Source organism: Podarcis gaigeae, assembly GCF_964106915.1.
Source record: "Podarcis gaigeae genome assembly, chromosome: 2".
Classification (NCBI taxonomy): domain Eukaryota; kingdom Metazoa; phylum Chordata; class Lepidosauria; order Squamata; family Lacertidae; genus Podarcis; species Podarcis gaigeae.
Genome location: NC_139679.1, coordinates 23,262,954 through 23,277,940, shown reverse-complemented (window position 1 = coordinate 23,277,940; position 14,987 = coordinate 23,262,954). Strand labels below are relative to the sequence as shown.

Sequence of the window (14,987 nt, the reverse complement as noted above, 5' to 3'; positions counted from 1 at the left end):
TCACAACCATGCTGGCCCTGAAAACTGCCCCCCTGCACATCTCATCTCCTGAAACTTCTACAACAAATACTCCCCAAAATCCTGCCGGATTCCTTTATCCTGAGCGCGCGCCGCGCAGCGCGCAAAGCGCACACACATCTCTGGCAACAAAGCGTCGCTACAGAAGACAAATAAAAGAAAGCGAGGGTTTTCTGTACCTTGCTTTGCAGACCGGCTCAGCAGCACAGTGGAAGTTGGCAGCACAAAATACAGAGGGCTGACTGAAGCTCAAGCAAACTCAATCACACCCTCCTCTGAGCCAGCCCTACTCCTGACATCAGCGCAAGGCAGTTCTCTTTCGACTTCTTCTTTCCTTCATTGTATACATTAAAGCACACAACACCGGGTGGAGGGGAGGGGCGGGTGAAAGGAGGAGGAAGAATGGCGGGCAAAAAGAAAAGAAAAACGATACGAGCTGCTTCCTCAGTAGAGAGCTAGCCATCCAACGAGGCGGTGGGACCCGGGCTCAGAAATTAGGACCAGGATGGAAAAGAGCCCCCCTAACTTCTCCACAAAGCCTATAAGAATCTCTCTCTCCCTCTCCCACGTTTCCTCTAGGCCTCCCCACTGCTGTTTTGCATTGCTGTTTTGCATTTCTCTCTCAACCATGTCTACTGATTACTTATATGATGTTTTCATGGAGAAAGCAAGAACAATGGGTGAGGAGAGAAGTGGTTACATACAGAATTCCTGAGGAAGGCTTTAAAAAAAAAGTATGAAAACATTCATCCTAGTTCCCTTAAAGGTTTTCAAACTTCTATCTTAGAGGTCTCCTGTCAAAAACAGGTATATCCTGAGGTATATCCTAAGATGCACACTAAGCCCACATGGGACATACGAGCTCAGTCACTTCAGAAATAAGAATGTGCTCAGAAGATGATACCCAACATTTCAACAGAAACCCGTGAATTGTGATCAGAGTAACAAGGTCCAGCACACAGCTTTATAATCAAAACTGCTCTAGAGCCATTCCAGCTTTATCAAACTGTATCCTGAATTATGATATACTAGGATCAAACTGAAAGTTGAGCTATGACAGCTATGGAGCTATGAAGGAGCTAATGGGAAACAGATTGTTCAGGGATACCTGAAGGTTAGCAGAAGCAGAAAAATCTTTAGAGGCAGGAGGCAACCCAGAGGACGAAAGACACACAGAGAGACAGCTAAATGGTGACTGAATATGGACAGTGGTCACAGAGTGTTGGGGTAGGGCAAAAAAGAAAAAGGTATGTGATGGATTGGAATATCCTGGAAAAAAGCATAGTTGATGAAGATGATGATGATGATGAATATACTGCAGGTAAATTTATATATATATAAAACTCCCTGAACAGGAACAGTCCACACTGCAACATTTTGTTACAGGTTCCACCTGTGTATTAGTAGTTTGGGGTTTAGAGAGAATCCTTTTCTATGCAGAGCAGCACAGTTCAGCGCTGGATATAGGGCTGTACAAGCAGTACCCCCACACAGAGTGCCGAGTCAAGAGGGTGTCAAAATTGAGAAGATCCATAACTGAAAAGGGGGCATCAAATTTTTGGCCTTGCACAGGGTGCTATACTACAAAATATTACCAAAGTCCACCCCTGCACAGTTCAAAAGTTTGTATTTTTTAAAAAAACAACAACCCTGCCTTCCCACTATTTTCTGGTTCATCCTCTTTCCTTTGAGTGCATTGAATTTGCCAGTATGTTAAGACTGACTGATAGAACACATTTGGGGACTAGTTTCCAACTGAGCTGCTTTGCTGCTGTTTAAATCAACCCATTTTTAATTAATGCACAGTGATGAGTTATGTGGGTTGGTTTGCCGCAAAGCCAGATTGCCAGCATGTCCAGAAGTCACTGTGTTTTTAAAAATTAGGGCTAATCCACACCACTCTTGTGGCTGTGGGCAGCCCACTTAACAATGTGACTCCGAATGAGTTTAGATTGTGGCCTTGGGAGGTTCTTTTTTATGTGCTTGGTTATGCAAGTGGTTTGTTGCAACTACAGGCTGCACTTTTCCACACAAGGTTTTCTTCCTTTCCATTTTTTACATCTCATTGGTTGCAAGAAGAGCACTGTTTCTCTAGCTTTCCACATACAGACCTCCATCTTGCATACTATTCAGTGGTACACTTCATGTCTGTGTCTGTGTGCGTCCCTGTAGGTTTGTAGGCATTGTGCAATATGCCCATAGCTTGCAGAGGGCGTGCAGAGGAGGCCCAACAGCAGTTTTAGCAACTTGTCTGTAGGACACAAGAAAGGAACTGGTAGGGAACTCTTTGGCCCTTACTGCAATACTGAAACTGGAGTTGGGTGCTTTTGGAAATCTGGCCCACAAAGGGCTAAACAAATGCATTCCACATGCCCTGCTCACTCCTTGGCTTAGGCAGATGTTACACCCATCACTGTTATTTGTTTATTTCCTCAACAGGGTTTTCCTTCTTGGCAGAAATCTAAGCCCAGAGCCAGGGCAGGGCTGCTTGATTACCAGCATCTGCCTGCTGCTATGGAGCAGGAAAACATATACACACAAGGGCAGGTGAGGAATAGGTGAATGGAGTTCCCAGGCCTGCAAGATGAGATGGGTGGAGGGAATGTATTGACCACAAAAGGTCATGTTTGTCTGAACTCTGTTAGGTGTTTGCACATCTCTGTTAGGGTTCCCACTTGATTAGTGCTGAAATGGCAAACAGATCTTTTTTTAAAAAAAAATGCCTCTTGGCTAATTGTCAAAGCTATGTGTGCACTTCTATATTTGCAGTTTATTTAAATACACATTGACACATATGAATGGAAAATACGTTTGAGGTGGCATTTCTGTTGACTGTCCCTTTAAGTGTATTTATACATGTGAACATGAAAAACGTCAGCAGTGCCACAATTTCCATTTTTTCCTGGTGTATGTGTTGTGTTTTACATGTGCACCCATCTAGTATTATATATGCATGTTCTATAGTCTTAGGTTTCTGTTTAGCATGTGATCAGCTCGTCTCTGTATTCAATCTGTTAATAAAACTGCACGGCAGGATAGGGGAGTCAGCATCTACAACTGCTCTGTGTAGGAACGCGTGGGTGTTGATATATGTATGTGCACTAGTCTTGACTCAGTGTGCCTGCTTGTCATTCCAGAAATGCTGTGCACATGAATCAATCCATCCATCTGGGTGGGTGGGTAGGTGTGGTCTATGTGCATGTTGAGCTGTGACTATTTTCTAAAACAAAGAGTGTATGTTCCCAATGACATATTTATGTTTTGTTTGCTACATCTTTGACCCATATACCACATCTTACTAAGCTCAAGGTAGGTAACAGCCATGGGGGGGGACACACAGCAAAACACACCAACAAATATATGCAAATTTGCAAGGGGGGGATATGCATGCTTACCATTGACTGTAGCAAAGGTTTTTCCAGGTTTAATCTTAAAATCTCAGCCAGATGGTACACTACTCAGGCTACCAGCTGGGAGGCCTAGGACTCCAGGTAACAGCTACATTCCCAGACAATGTGGCAACTCTATTCCTACCCTTCTGGAGCTCCCCCCCCCCTCTCTCTCACTCTCTCTCTCTCTCTCTTTCTCTCTCTCTCTCTCACACACACACACACAGAGAGAGAGAGAGAGAGAGAGAGAGAGAGAGAGAGAGAGAGAGAGACCAAAAAGATCCAGGCCATACACTGTCTGTGCTTTATAAAAGTAGATGGATTGACCACGGAGGCTCATGCATCCTAGAAAATGGATTAAGGATATACGGTAGTCTTATTCTGCTAACAATTTAATTGTTATAATTGTCAGCTGCCAAGTGGTGGGGCATCTCTAACAAATAAAATAACAGCCAACTGTCTCCTGATGGATCCTCAGCTCTCTTCCCCTTCACAACCTGCAGGTCTGATTTCAAACTATATCTATATGCTCCCAGTTTAGAGCAAATATGCAGTTCACAGCTTGATTTTGCAGTTGTACAGACATGTGTAGGAGCAGTGTGAACAGGCACAGGTATTCAAGCCTGGGGAGAGAACACACACAATTCCAGTTGCTCCCATTGTTCCCAGGCTCCTAAGCATGGGTAACTGAGAGCTGGCATGACATTTGCACTGCACCTTACAGGCCAAAGCATGCATTTCCAACACAGAGCCAGAGAGATGATCTGATGTTTTAGTTTATTTCAGCTTGGCTCTGTAATCCACTAAAGTATTGTAGTTAAATATATATTTTGAGCGATTCTTGTGTAATCCTGCTTATGTCTCAAGAGACCACAGATTGATTTCATGGAACGGGTGACAGCTCGGTTTGTAACGGAAAGTGGTGAGGCGTGAATATGCTGTGGAGCCCACATTCCCCCCCCCCCGCCCCAGAGAGGATTCCTCTAAGGCAGGTGATTTTACTTCTCTTACTATTCCTGGGGGTGCAGGATTTGCAAATCTCAAATCCGGAACAGGGGATGCCTGGTTGACAGAGAGGAACACCCCCCATCGCTACGTCACAAATGCTGCATCTGGAATTTCCCTTTTTCGAGGTTGCAGATGTTTTTCTCTGTCAGTTAAATGTGCGTGGGCGGGAGGTGTTTGGTGCTGCGGTTTATACAGAGTCGCAAACGCGCACACTCCCAGCCCATTTGGCAGTCACATTTGTAGCTCAAATTACAATCATTAGCTAATTAGTCCTTCCAGCCCCATATTTCAGTGGCAGGCAAAAGTCACCATGTTATGGTCCCCCCTGCCCACCAACCCCCAAAAGCCCCACCTGCTCCTAGGAAGGACAAACAACATAATGAAAAAGATGCTTCGCTTGCCAGCTCAGCAATGAAAACACCAGGTGCAACAAAAATAATGTTGAGTTTGGTTCTGGGAGGAAAGTACCTGTTAAGCTGTGCACCTTCTTGGGTGACCTTGGGCAATTCACAACCTCACAGGCTACCGTACCTTGCAGGGTTGTTGTGGTGATAAAGTGAGCCTAATTAGAATCCATGGGCCTGATAAGGAAGGAAGGAAGGAAGGAAGGAAGGAAGGAAGGAAGGAAGGAAGGAAGGAAGGAAACTCCAAATGCAAGGATGAGAGGTTTTGCAATCAGTGCAACAGAGAGAAGACAGAGACACAGAAGAGTTGCTTCCTGCCTTTTATCTGAGGACATGTGCCAAACATGTTTCAAAGTTATTTGCTGGTGGTTTCTGGAAGGGCAAGAGGGGCAAGAGGTATCTACTTCCATCTTTGGTGGCTATGACCCCCAGGCAGCACAGAAGTTCTGGAGACTAGCTGTTGACCTTTGTCAGAAATAGAAGCATTCAAACAAACCACCTCACATGTTAAACTAAGGCACAAAGGGCTGTAGGAGCGAGAACCTTCCGTCTCTGCATGCACTGGCCATGCATTTGGAGAATGAGCTTGTGCACACACTCCTGTGTATTCTGCATCCAGTACATTCCACCACCGGTTTGGGAAGCAGCAAACACACGGCATTAGCCACAATCCATTTCTATCCTTTATCTATGCTGCAGTTTCTTATGAAATACTGCATTTCAATACATTACCCCCTGAAGTTATCTTCAGTGTGACTTCAGAAAAAGAACAACTGAGCAGCATTTTCAGTCACTAATATGTACGCAGCCCGTGAGAAGCGGCCCTACATGCATACTGCTGTATAAATTCCAATGCAAAGGAAGACCCTGATTAGCCCAGGTTCCTCCCACTCACATGGAGCTCTATGAATGTACAATGGTATGCCTGTTAGGCCCCCTTCTCATGCTCACATAATCTGTGCCCCCCTAACACGTGAAGGGTGTACCATGTTTGTCCAAACACCCTAACAACTTCATGCCAGATCACATGAGACCACTAAGGACTGTGCTACTTAACCACTTGGAACCAAGTTACCCCAGCTTCCTATACAGGAACCTTATTACAGCTAAGCTATGTATAACACTGGGCTGGAAATCTCCCCACCAAGGTGATAAAATATTGGATATAATCAACAAGCTCTTCCAGTGATGCATTGCCAGAATAATATGCACATCTCTGGTCTTCCCTCCATGACAGAAACAGGCATTATGGCACTTTCAAATTTAGCACATTTACAGCGGCATAAAACTTTATAGATTAGGACCTATGCATGAAGAAGAAGAGTTTAGATTTGATATCCCGCCTTTCACTCCCTTTAAGGAGTCTCAAAGCGGCTAACATTCTCATTTCCCTTCCTCCCCCACAACAAGCACTCTGTGAGGTGAGTGGGGCTGAGAGACTTCAAAGAAGTGTAACTAGCCCAAGGTCACCCAGCAGCTGCATGTGGAGGAGCGGAGCCGCGAACCCGGTTCCCCAGATTACAAGACTACCGCTCTTAACCACTACACCACACTGGCTCTCATGAAGCAGAAGTTGTGAAAGCTTAAGTGACCATATATTTGCCTCTAATGGAGCTACTCTGCTAGCATTCGTGAGTATGATACTACCATTGCTGATATTATACAAAATTGCTGGCTAGGAAGACTGTTCCACAATTCTGTCTGGTAAAAAAAGGCAACAACCTTTTCTCATTGATGCAGCCCCAGAAAGTGAGTGGTCCGAGGAAGAAGGGGGTGAAGACTGGGAAGAGGAGGTGTTGAAAGCTGAATGAGTAACAGAGCTTAGTGAGCTGGGAGAGTCTGGCAGACAGAAGTCCAGAATCAGAGGCAGAAGATGAAGCGGGTGAGTGGGAGGAAGGAAGTCAAGAGGCAGAGATGAGTTGGGCTGGTGAAGAGTCACAGGTATCTCCCCCTCCTGCTGCAACAAGCTCCCCTTCCCCTTGATCTCCCAGAACCAGAAGAGGGCTGAAATGTGCAGAGCAGCAACAGGCTGCATGCAGTCTTAAGTCTCCAAAGGCTTGGCAAAAGCCCTGGGGAGGAAGGGACTTAGAGGGCTGTGTGCAGGTGGGGACCTACTGAGAATGAGCTGCTGACACTCTGCCAGGTCAGTGGAGATCATGTTTTGCTAATAAAGAGTTAACTCCAACTATGATCTGTGTGATTACTGACCGGCACACTCTGTGACACCCACGGACTACTCCAGGGGTAGCCAATGTGGTTCCCTCCAGATGTTGTTGGACTCCGGCTCTCATCAGTCCAAGCCAGCATGGCCAACGGTCAGGGATTATGGGAGTTTTAGTCCAACAACATCTCAAGAGCACTAATGAACAACAAAAATAAAACAGAAGCAGTAAAAGCAATAGTGAGAAGCAATAAAGCCAGTAACAATAAAACAACAAAATTAGCATACATGAAAAACTCTGGGCAATCAAAACTCCAATTCCCATCAGCCCGAACCAGCATGGCCAACAGTAAAGAATGACAGTAGTTGTAATGCAATAACATCTACATGGTACCATGTTAAGTAGCCCTGCTCTAAAGGTACATCTCACAGCCATACGTTGTAGTGATGTAAGAACACAATGAAAGAGTGAAATAATAGAGCTGAGTAATCAATGTCCTGTTGTCTCTTCACGCATATGATTGCATAACCTGTCTCCTCATTATGACATGTAAATAGGGAGCCAATTGCCGCTTTGTTTGCTTATTGCCAAATACTATCCTGGTAAAAAAACCAGAACTCTCCTCCCACCTCAGCCCCTAAGTGCCTTGGTACCAGCAGATCTGCAGAAACCAAAGCCTTTTGGCAAAAATAGCACATGAACAAAGAAGATGAAATGTGATGTTGCTATCTTGTTTAGGGATCAGAGGCTGGTTCTACCCACACCAAAGGCGCAGGATGTTTGGGGCTGCTCTGCAGTTAAGTCAAGTAAAATGCATATTTGCTCCGTGGCTATAAGACCTCTACAACGCAAGTGCTGTAACTGATATGAGAAAAAGTGTTTCAAAGGGTAGAACCCCCTCAAGCCTTAATTACCATGGTACTGCATTGACACTGAGCTTAGTATTCTCATAAGCATCCTCTTCAGATATGCAACATAATCTCCTCAGAAGGCTTTGGGGTCGTTTGCTAGCTAAAGCCACTTGCTAAATTGCTTTTGAGCTGTGTATGCAACAAGGCATTATTGTGCATGTGGGTCACAGCAGCCCTTTTTTTAATGTGTGCTCTTGCGCCCTTTTGTCTCCCTGTCTATTTTGATCTTTCCCAACTATACAAGTGGGTGGTACTTGATGGGATGTATTCATGCTGTTGTCCCCTCACCTCAATTACTACTTCCCCACCCTCTAGAAGTTCCAGAAACTTGAGGTTGATGGTGGGTTTGCACAAGAGATATATTTGTTTATCTGTGCCATATAGATAATTGTCTGTAAATTAGCACAATAATGAACAACTTTCACAGAAGCCAAATATCAAGCATATTTCACAGTGGGCAAAACAGCCAATATTAAAACATACTTTTTTGGGGGGAGGCGTTACCAGATTTATGCTGTAGTTGAAAAAATGAAAACGTTCTTATATGTCAAAGCCTTGCCTGGTAGAGAGCCAGCAGCCCACTGAGGAGTGTCTCGTCAGGACAAAGAACGACTGGGTCAACAGATGCGAACAATGTGAAAAACATGCACACATGATTAATCAAATCTACTTTACACTGTTGTGTGTACATATCCTTGATGGCTGATGGTTACTGAGTGCTGAACACAGGTTGCCCAACTGATTGAGGGTGGAACCAACTAGTTTGGACAAGCTGAATGTAGTCAGTAACGAGAGAAAAGAGGTTTTTGCAGCTGGCTACTAAGAGCAAGCCAGGGAGATTTCATAAGAGGAGTCCTGCTGAATCACACAACAGGCCACCTCAGCCAGCATTCTGCTTCTCACAGTGGCCAACCAGGTTTTGCTTGAAGACAACAGATATTTCCCACTGCTGCTCTCAACTGGAACCTGGAGGAAATTGCTCCAAGGTCACACTATTTTTTTGTGGGGTTGTTTTTTTTAACGGGGGGGGGGGCAGAGAGATGATGGTGCTTTAAAGACTAAAATTCAGTTTGAGTGTTCACCATATCTGTAAAAGAACACAAGTCTCCATTGCTCTCTCTCCCCACAAGAGAACTGATCCTATAAAAGGCTGCGCCTAGAAGCTCAGTAAAACAGTATTGATCCTCTTTGTCTATTTATCAGCTTTGATTGATTCTGATCTGGCTTACACACTATGGTATAGGTTCTCTCCATTCTGGCTCAGTTTTTTGCCCTTTCTTATAGGTGAAACTCATATGATTCCTCAAGAGAACAAGAAAACATATTCACTCCATAAGAAAATGTTGCTTCAGTTTATGACAGGGGTCAGCAAGGTTTATCTTGCCTGGGCCAGATCAGTCCTGCAGAGATCCCTCTGTGGGCTGGATCGTCCCGTCCCCCCCGCAATTTTCGGCACCACGAAGGCGAGTCCCTATGCCATGCTGCACAGCTTTAGCGCAGCGCACGAGCGGGCAGCTCAGTTCGGGGGCGGCTCATGGGCCAATCAAACAACCTCCGCAGGCTGCTTCCGGCCCATGAGCCTTAGATTGGTGACCCCTGGTTTATGATCACAATTTTAGTATTCAGTGAGAGCCTGGTTTCAATCTGCACATTTCACTGTGGCAAGTTGGACTGAGGAGAGGTGATCACTCTGTGTAGCGATTGGTAACAGATTGGAGGCTCTCAGATACCATGGAAACTGGGTGCGGGGGCAGATCAGAAAATTACTGATATTATTCCACTTGCAAAAATATAATTGTAATGTATGAACAGTTCAGATGAATCAACGCAACCCTGATGATATGATCTTGATGGTCTATCATTGCAAAAGCTAATTAATTCTGAGATCCTGGCAGTTGTCAGACTTCTGCGGAGGAGCTGCTTTGGCAAGAGGAAGGATCAAATACACAGCCATGAGAAAATCTTCAATACCTACTTGCAGTAGGTACACAAAGTCCATTCCAGTGCGCCAAAAAGGAGTGGTAAGAAGGAGACAACAGGAATGGAATGGAGGGTAGAAGTGAAGCTGTTACTACTTTTATATTTATGTAGAAGGGTTTTTCTCTCCCCCTCCCTCACCAATGAGTTTACAATCCAATTTCCTCACAGAGGAGAAATCATAAATAGGACTGGAACCATATTTCAGAAATATATTATCTTTTCAGCATCTAATTTTTAGGATCTTAATATGTATTTCAGATATTTCAGTTATCAGTCTTAGTTTTCTAGTGCATATGGGAACCTAGACTTTCCATCACTGATCACTAATGAAGTCAGGGCCTCTCCAGACTGATGGGTTTGTTTGTTTTTTGCAGGTGCATTCTGCAATATGTCACTGACGCAATAACAGTGCATTCATGGTGGATTTATACTGGACCATCCACTTTATTATATGTCCTGAGATGCTTTCATAATCCTGCATTATTGCCATCTGGAAGGGCACTCTCACACTATAGCAGGACAAACACACACACAAGCCATTTGTGGTATGAAAAATCACAGGGTTTCAGCAGGAAGCGATAGGATATGCATTGTTTGGAAATGAAGCAGTGCGACCGCCCTAAAACTTTGGCAGGTGCAAATAGTGTTGAAAATGTGATCACATATAACCACCCCAGTAGCATCCTGAGCACAAATCATGATGACTGCTCAGTAAACTGGATGTCTGGAAGGCGTTTGTAAGGTTTAGTACAAAACAGAGAAGTTATTTCCCGTAGAGCGACCCAGACGGCCTGCAGCTGGCTGCCAATGTCTCACAATTCCTACCAGTTGGGAAGGGGGAAAGTAAGAAGGGAGAACTGCACACTTCCACTTCATGCATTCTGACTGTCAGGTTTATCATGCAAGTAGTAATTGGAGTAGATAGAATCTGAAGGATGCTGAGCTGCCTCCTTCCCCTGGCTCCTTCCCCTCCAATGGCAAAGCTATGACCAAGATGTAGACATTAAAACCCTTGAAGGATGTTTCGGAGAAGAATCTACTGCTCCTTTCCCAGTGCACATGGCCCTTCATGATAAAAACATCTAGAACTGAGTAATAGGAGTGCGGGGGATGTCCCTGTCAGTTAACCACCATAACAAAGATATAGCTGAAACACTCTCAACTTTTATCGAACAATAGTAATTATGGCAGAATCACAAAAGAATGGAGTTCCCACTATTATGTTCTGAGAGAGCCGTGTCTTTGAAAACCACATTACAGAAGAGCAAAAAGTACAGATTTGCCCATCAGTGCATTGCCGTGCTGGGTACTTGATATTTCTGACTTCATTTGTTCTACATATAATTTTAATGTATTATTAAAACTTTTAACTAAAAAAAATGTGGGGGAAAATATAATTGTTTTGCGACTCGCTTCATGACACGGAACAAACTCACCCCATACACAAAATGGATGGAAGTGACAGGCTTTTAAAATACAAAGTACCGGTAATTATTTGGAAGCTGTGGGCTTCTTCTGACCACATCTAGCCGATGAAACACACACCTAGCCGTTTTGGAGTGGGGACTGCATTAAACAGAAGCCTAACTATCCTCCTACTGCAGTGCCTTTCCTGTTTGTTCACCTTTAGGGAATTGTTGTTTCAGTCAAGGCTATGTACTCTTTTGCTGCTGGATGCCCGTATAAGGTGCACATTTAGTTAAATCTAAAAAAGGAGGTGGTCAATGGCACAGCTCTTGCCCAGGAGCAAGTATGCATCTCTTTTACATGTGGGTAGGATATGCTGTACTTTCACATTTGCAAGGGGGTCATGCCTAATCAGAGTTTTGCAGCACATTTCCAGTAAAGCTGTGGAAAGGGACTTACTGAGAAAACGAAGCAGCTTGCAGAGCTTATTCTTACTGCACTATTTGGGTTACCTTATGGGGGCAGGAGTTAAGTTCATAGCAAAGCACTATGACGCAGTTTCACTGGTGTTTGGATCTAGAAGTGGAAGGCAACATAGTATGGACATATAAAGAAGTAGCTGCAGAAAATTTATTTCCCCCCAGATGTTATCTTAGGTACCACACAGAAATGATCATGAAAAAAAAAATGTCAGCCAAAGATTTGGAGACCAGATAGCGATGCTAGAGATCCATGCTGACCAAATTAAAAAATGTGGATTGAAAAATAGGACAATAACTTGAGAGACTTAATGGCAATTTTGAAAAGAGATGCTGAAACATATTGATCTGTCTTCAGAGAACCCAGATAAAAAAGGCTTTCTTGAAAGAGCAGAACCAAACACCCCAGATCTCACCCCAAGTACGTATATGTTCTCTGGCTCCTGGTGCCCATTTCCTTCTTCTGCCATGGTTTCTATCCCTTCCCCATATTTTATGCCATCTCAGTGTGCCTCAAGGTCAAATTGAGCATTTCATCTTCCCTGCCGTGTGCAGTGTAGAACATTTGCTTAAGTCAGCTGGGACTGTTTGAGACGAAGGGTTGCACTTATTCTTTTTCAACCCTAGGATTCAATGCGGAGCAGGAGAACTAAGCACACACAAAATTTATTATTCTATTTGGATGTCTAGCATGCCCAATTTCCAAAGTTTAACGATGCATAACAAAGGATTAGCAGTCTTACGCTATGCACACATTACTGGCTTAAAAAGGCAGCTAAGTCACTCTTCCTCTCAATTCGGATCGAAGCTGGTTTGGGGGAAAACACATCAAAACACAGCATTTCGTAAGAAATGACAGGATAGATACAGGCTAGTTATGGACTGTGGCTAATGTCATGTGTACACTGCTTCCAGAACCAGCTGTGAGAGAACACTGGATGTAGAGCAAAAGGGGGTGCATACACAGTCTTATTCAATGGGATTTGTCATGTTCAAGACAGCTGAACTGTGGAAGAGGACAACTTTTTTGCAGAAACTGAATGGCACTTATTTGCATAATATATTCAGATCGCATAACTTAACTTTCTTTGCTGCAGAACTGGATATTGCTTGAGGTAAATAGATGCAGAATACACACTGCTCTAATTATAAAGGAATCTGACTACACAGAAATAGCACTATTTGGTTATTTATGTGTATAAAGCTTTTAAATTAGTCACTTCATACACTCTACCTCCGCACCCCCCCAAAAGCACACTTTCATAAGAAAGAGCATGCAACCCACATGTAGCTATTAATGTATGGATTTTTCTGTGTATGCACATAATGGGAAGCCACAGCCAAATATGGCTTCCTAGTATACACATACAAAGCAAAATGAACTCATAATAAGAGATCACACCTGACAATCTGCATGCAGTCTACACAGTATTTTCTACACACGTTTTCCATGTTCACAAAACGTGATGATGAACTGTCCCTAGGTAACACATGATTTAAAGCGAAAACCCAGAGGGGACAAGAAGATTTTCCGTGTGCCTTTTGAAAATGTTCACTCTTCTGTGTGATAACCTAGTTGCCGAAATAGGCTTGCTGTGCAACTGTACAAGAGACGTTTGATGCTCTGTGTGAGCTGATTGGCCCATTCAATTGCAGTGCTCTTGAAAGCAGGTGGCAACACACAGAGGAAGTTAGAGACATAGTTCAGAACAGGCTGGTACTAAAGAAGCAAATCTAATCCTTGCAGAGGATGAGTCACAGCTCTCCTACATACACAGTTCCAAGCCTGTAGTTCTTTTCACAAGGACCACATCACCCACGTCTCAGTAAAAGCGAGAGAAGCAAAAACCATGAAACAACAGAGGAAAGAATTGTGTTTGAAAACACAACCCTACAGATGTGCACCTGTGATGATGATCTCTACAAGATTAGGAGGCACTGCAGACGTTTTTAAAGCTGCTAACACTATTACTAGGAAGAGAGATCCATCTGTCCTAGTTTCCTCTTTCTGCCAAGGCTAGCCACTTTCTGGCTGGCTATAAGGCAGCATTTTTGCTGAAGTGGCAAGTGGAGGAGACTTTCATTAGCAACCTCGCTGTCTGCATTCACACATAATCCTAAACCAGGCTGTGTGGCTTCTTTTAACTATAATATGCATGAGGTGTCTGAGCAAAAATGCCTCTCTTCATCAGTGAGGAAACAAACCACAGAGCGGCTGGCTTGGTATTGTTATGAATTTGGGAAGTGGGGAGGGAGGGAGTAGGCTATATGTGAGATCCTTCTAATTCCTGGATCCAGCAAGTGTTAAAATATAAGCCAGGCTAGCTTCCTGTGTTCAGGTGACCGTCTGGGTGATGGGCCATTAAGAGAACAAAGGCAAGGGGCTCTGTGCTAGAGAACAAATGGGTGGGGCTCCTCCCTCAACTCAAGGATAGTTAGAAGGACAAAGCCTGAATTTTAGAGCTGAGAGTTTGCAGTGATGTAAAGCAGCAAGCTGGAGAGTCAGAGAGCAATACCTGATGTCTGTTTGAATCCACGGCTGCGGCTATGGGAGAAACAAGACCCTTTTGGGGTGTTAATGCTATGAGCTCCTCCATCGCAGGCTCAGGCTGTATATATGTGTAAATAAACCATATATCATAAAGACATCAAAGTCTCTGCTGTGCCTCATTCCCGTAAGAAACACAAACACTGGTTAAGTGCCTGGAACCCCCAGAATCTCACAACGCACAGAGATTGGGGTGGCATGTAAAACAGTGCTATGTCCAAACAGTGATGATATATTTTTTTCCCCTTCCAAACAAACAGCACTGGCCTGGGTGTAATGTTAACTCTGTGGTTTGTTTCTCCACTTGACTAAGGGAGGAGCAAAGCTGGAGTATTTGAGCTGCGTTCACCAGAATGCACTTCTTTCACTCTATTGTTCAAACAAACCACTGCTTGGCTTCGTGTTACACATGCATGCAGCCTCCACCTTTTCTGAGCAAATACTACCCACCTCTACCAGGAGCACAAGGACTGCAAAATACCAAGATATGCTTGCCTTGATTGGTATCCCCACATCTTCTAACATGTTGCAAATGAAAACAGTAATAATCCTGAGCATATACACGTGGCCCACAAATCACTGATCCCACTTTATAGGTGAAGAACACTGAAGCTTACAGATAACTAAAGTGACTTACCTAACTGGGAACAACATCCTTCACTCCACCATCCAAAAAAGTTC

The 14,987-nt window shown here is 44.0% G+C and overlaps 1 protein-coding gene across 7 annotated transcripts in view; it reads right to left on the bottom strand.

Annotated features, from left to right (window-relative positions):
• DGKA (diacylglycerol kinase alpha) overlaps positions 1-14,987 on the bottom strand; it is a 79,094-nt gene that overhangs the window by 56,724 nt on the left and 7,383 nt on the right. Inside the window, exon 1 of one of the 7 annotated variants that reach the window (XM_083727488.1) lies at positions 14,944-14,975. The exons of 4 other annotated variants lie outside the window; for them this stretch is intronic. In XM_083727488.1, the coding sequence (XP_083583614.1) occupies positions 14,944-14,960 (17 nt within the window). In that variant the 5' untranslated portion in view covers positions 14,961-14,975. Of the gene's footprint in view, positions 1-197; positions 480-14,943; positions 14,976-14,987 lie in introns of those variants that run through there. 2 more of the 7 variants (XM_083727493.1, XM_083727491.1) reach the window with 2 other exon arrangements.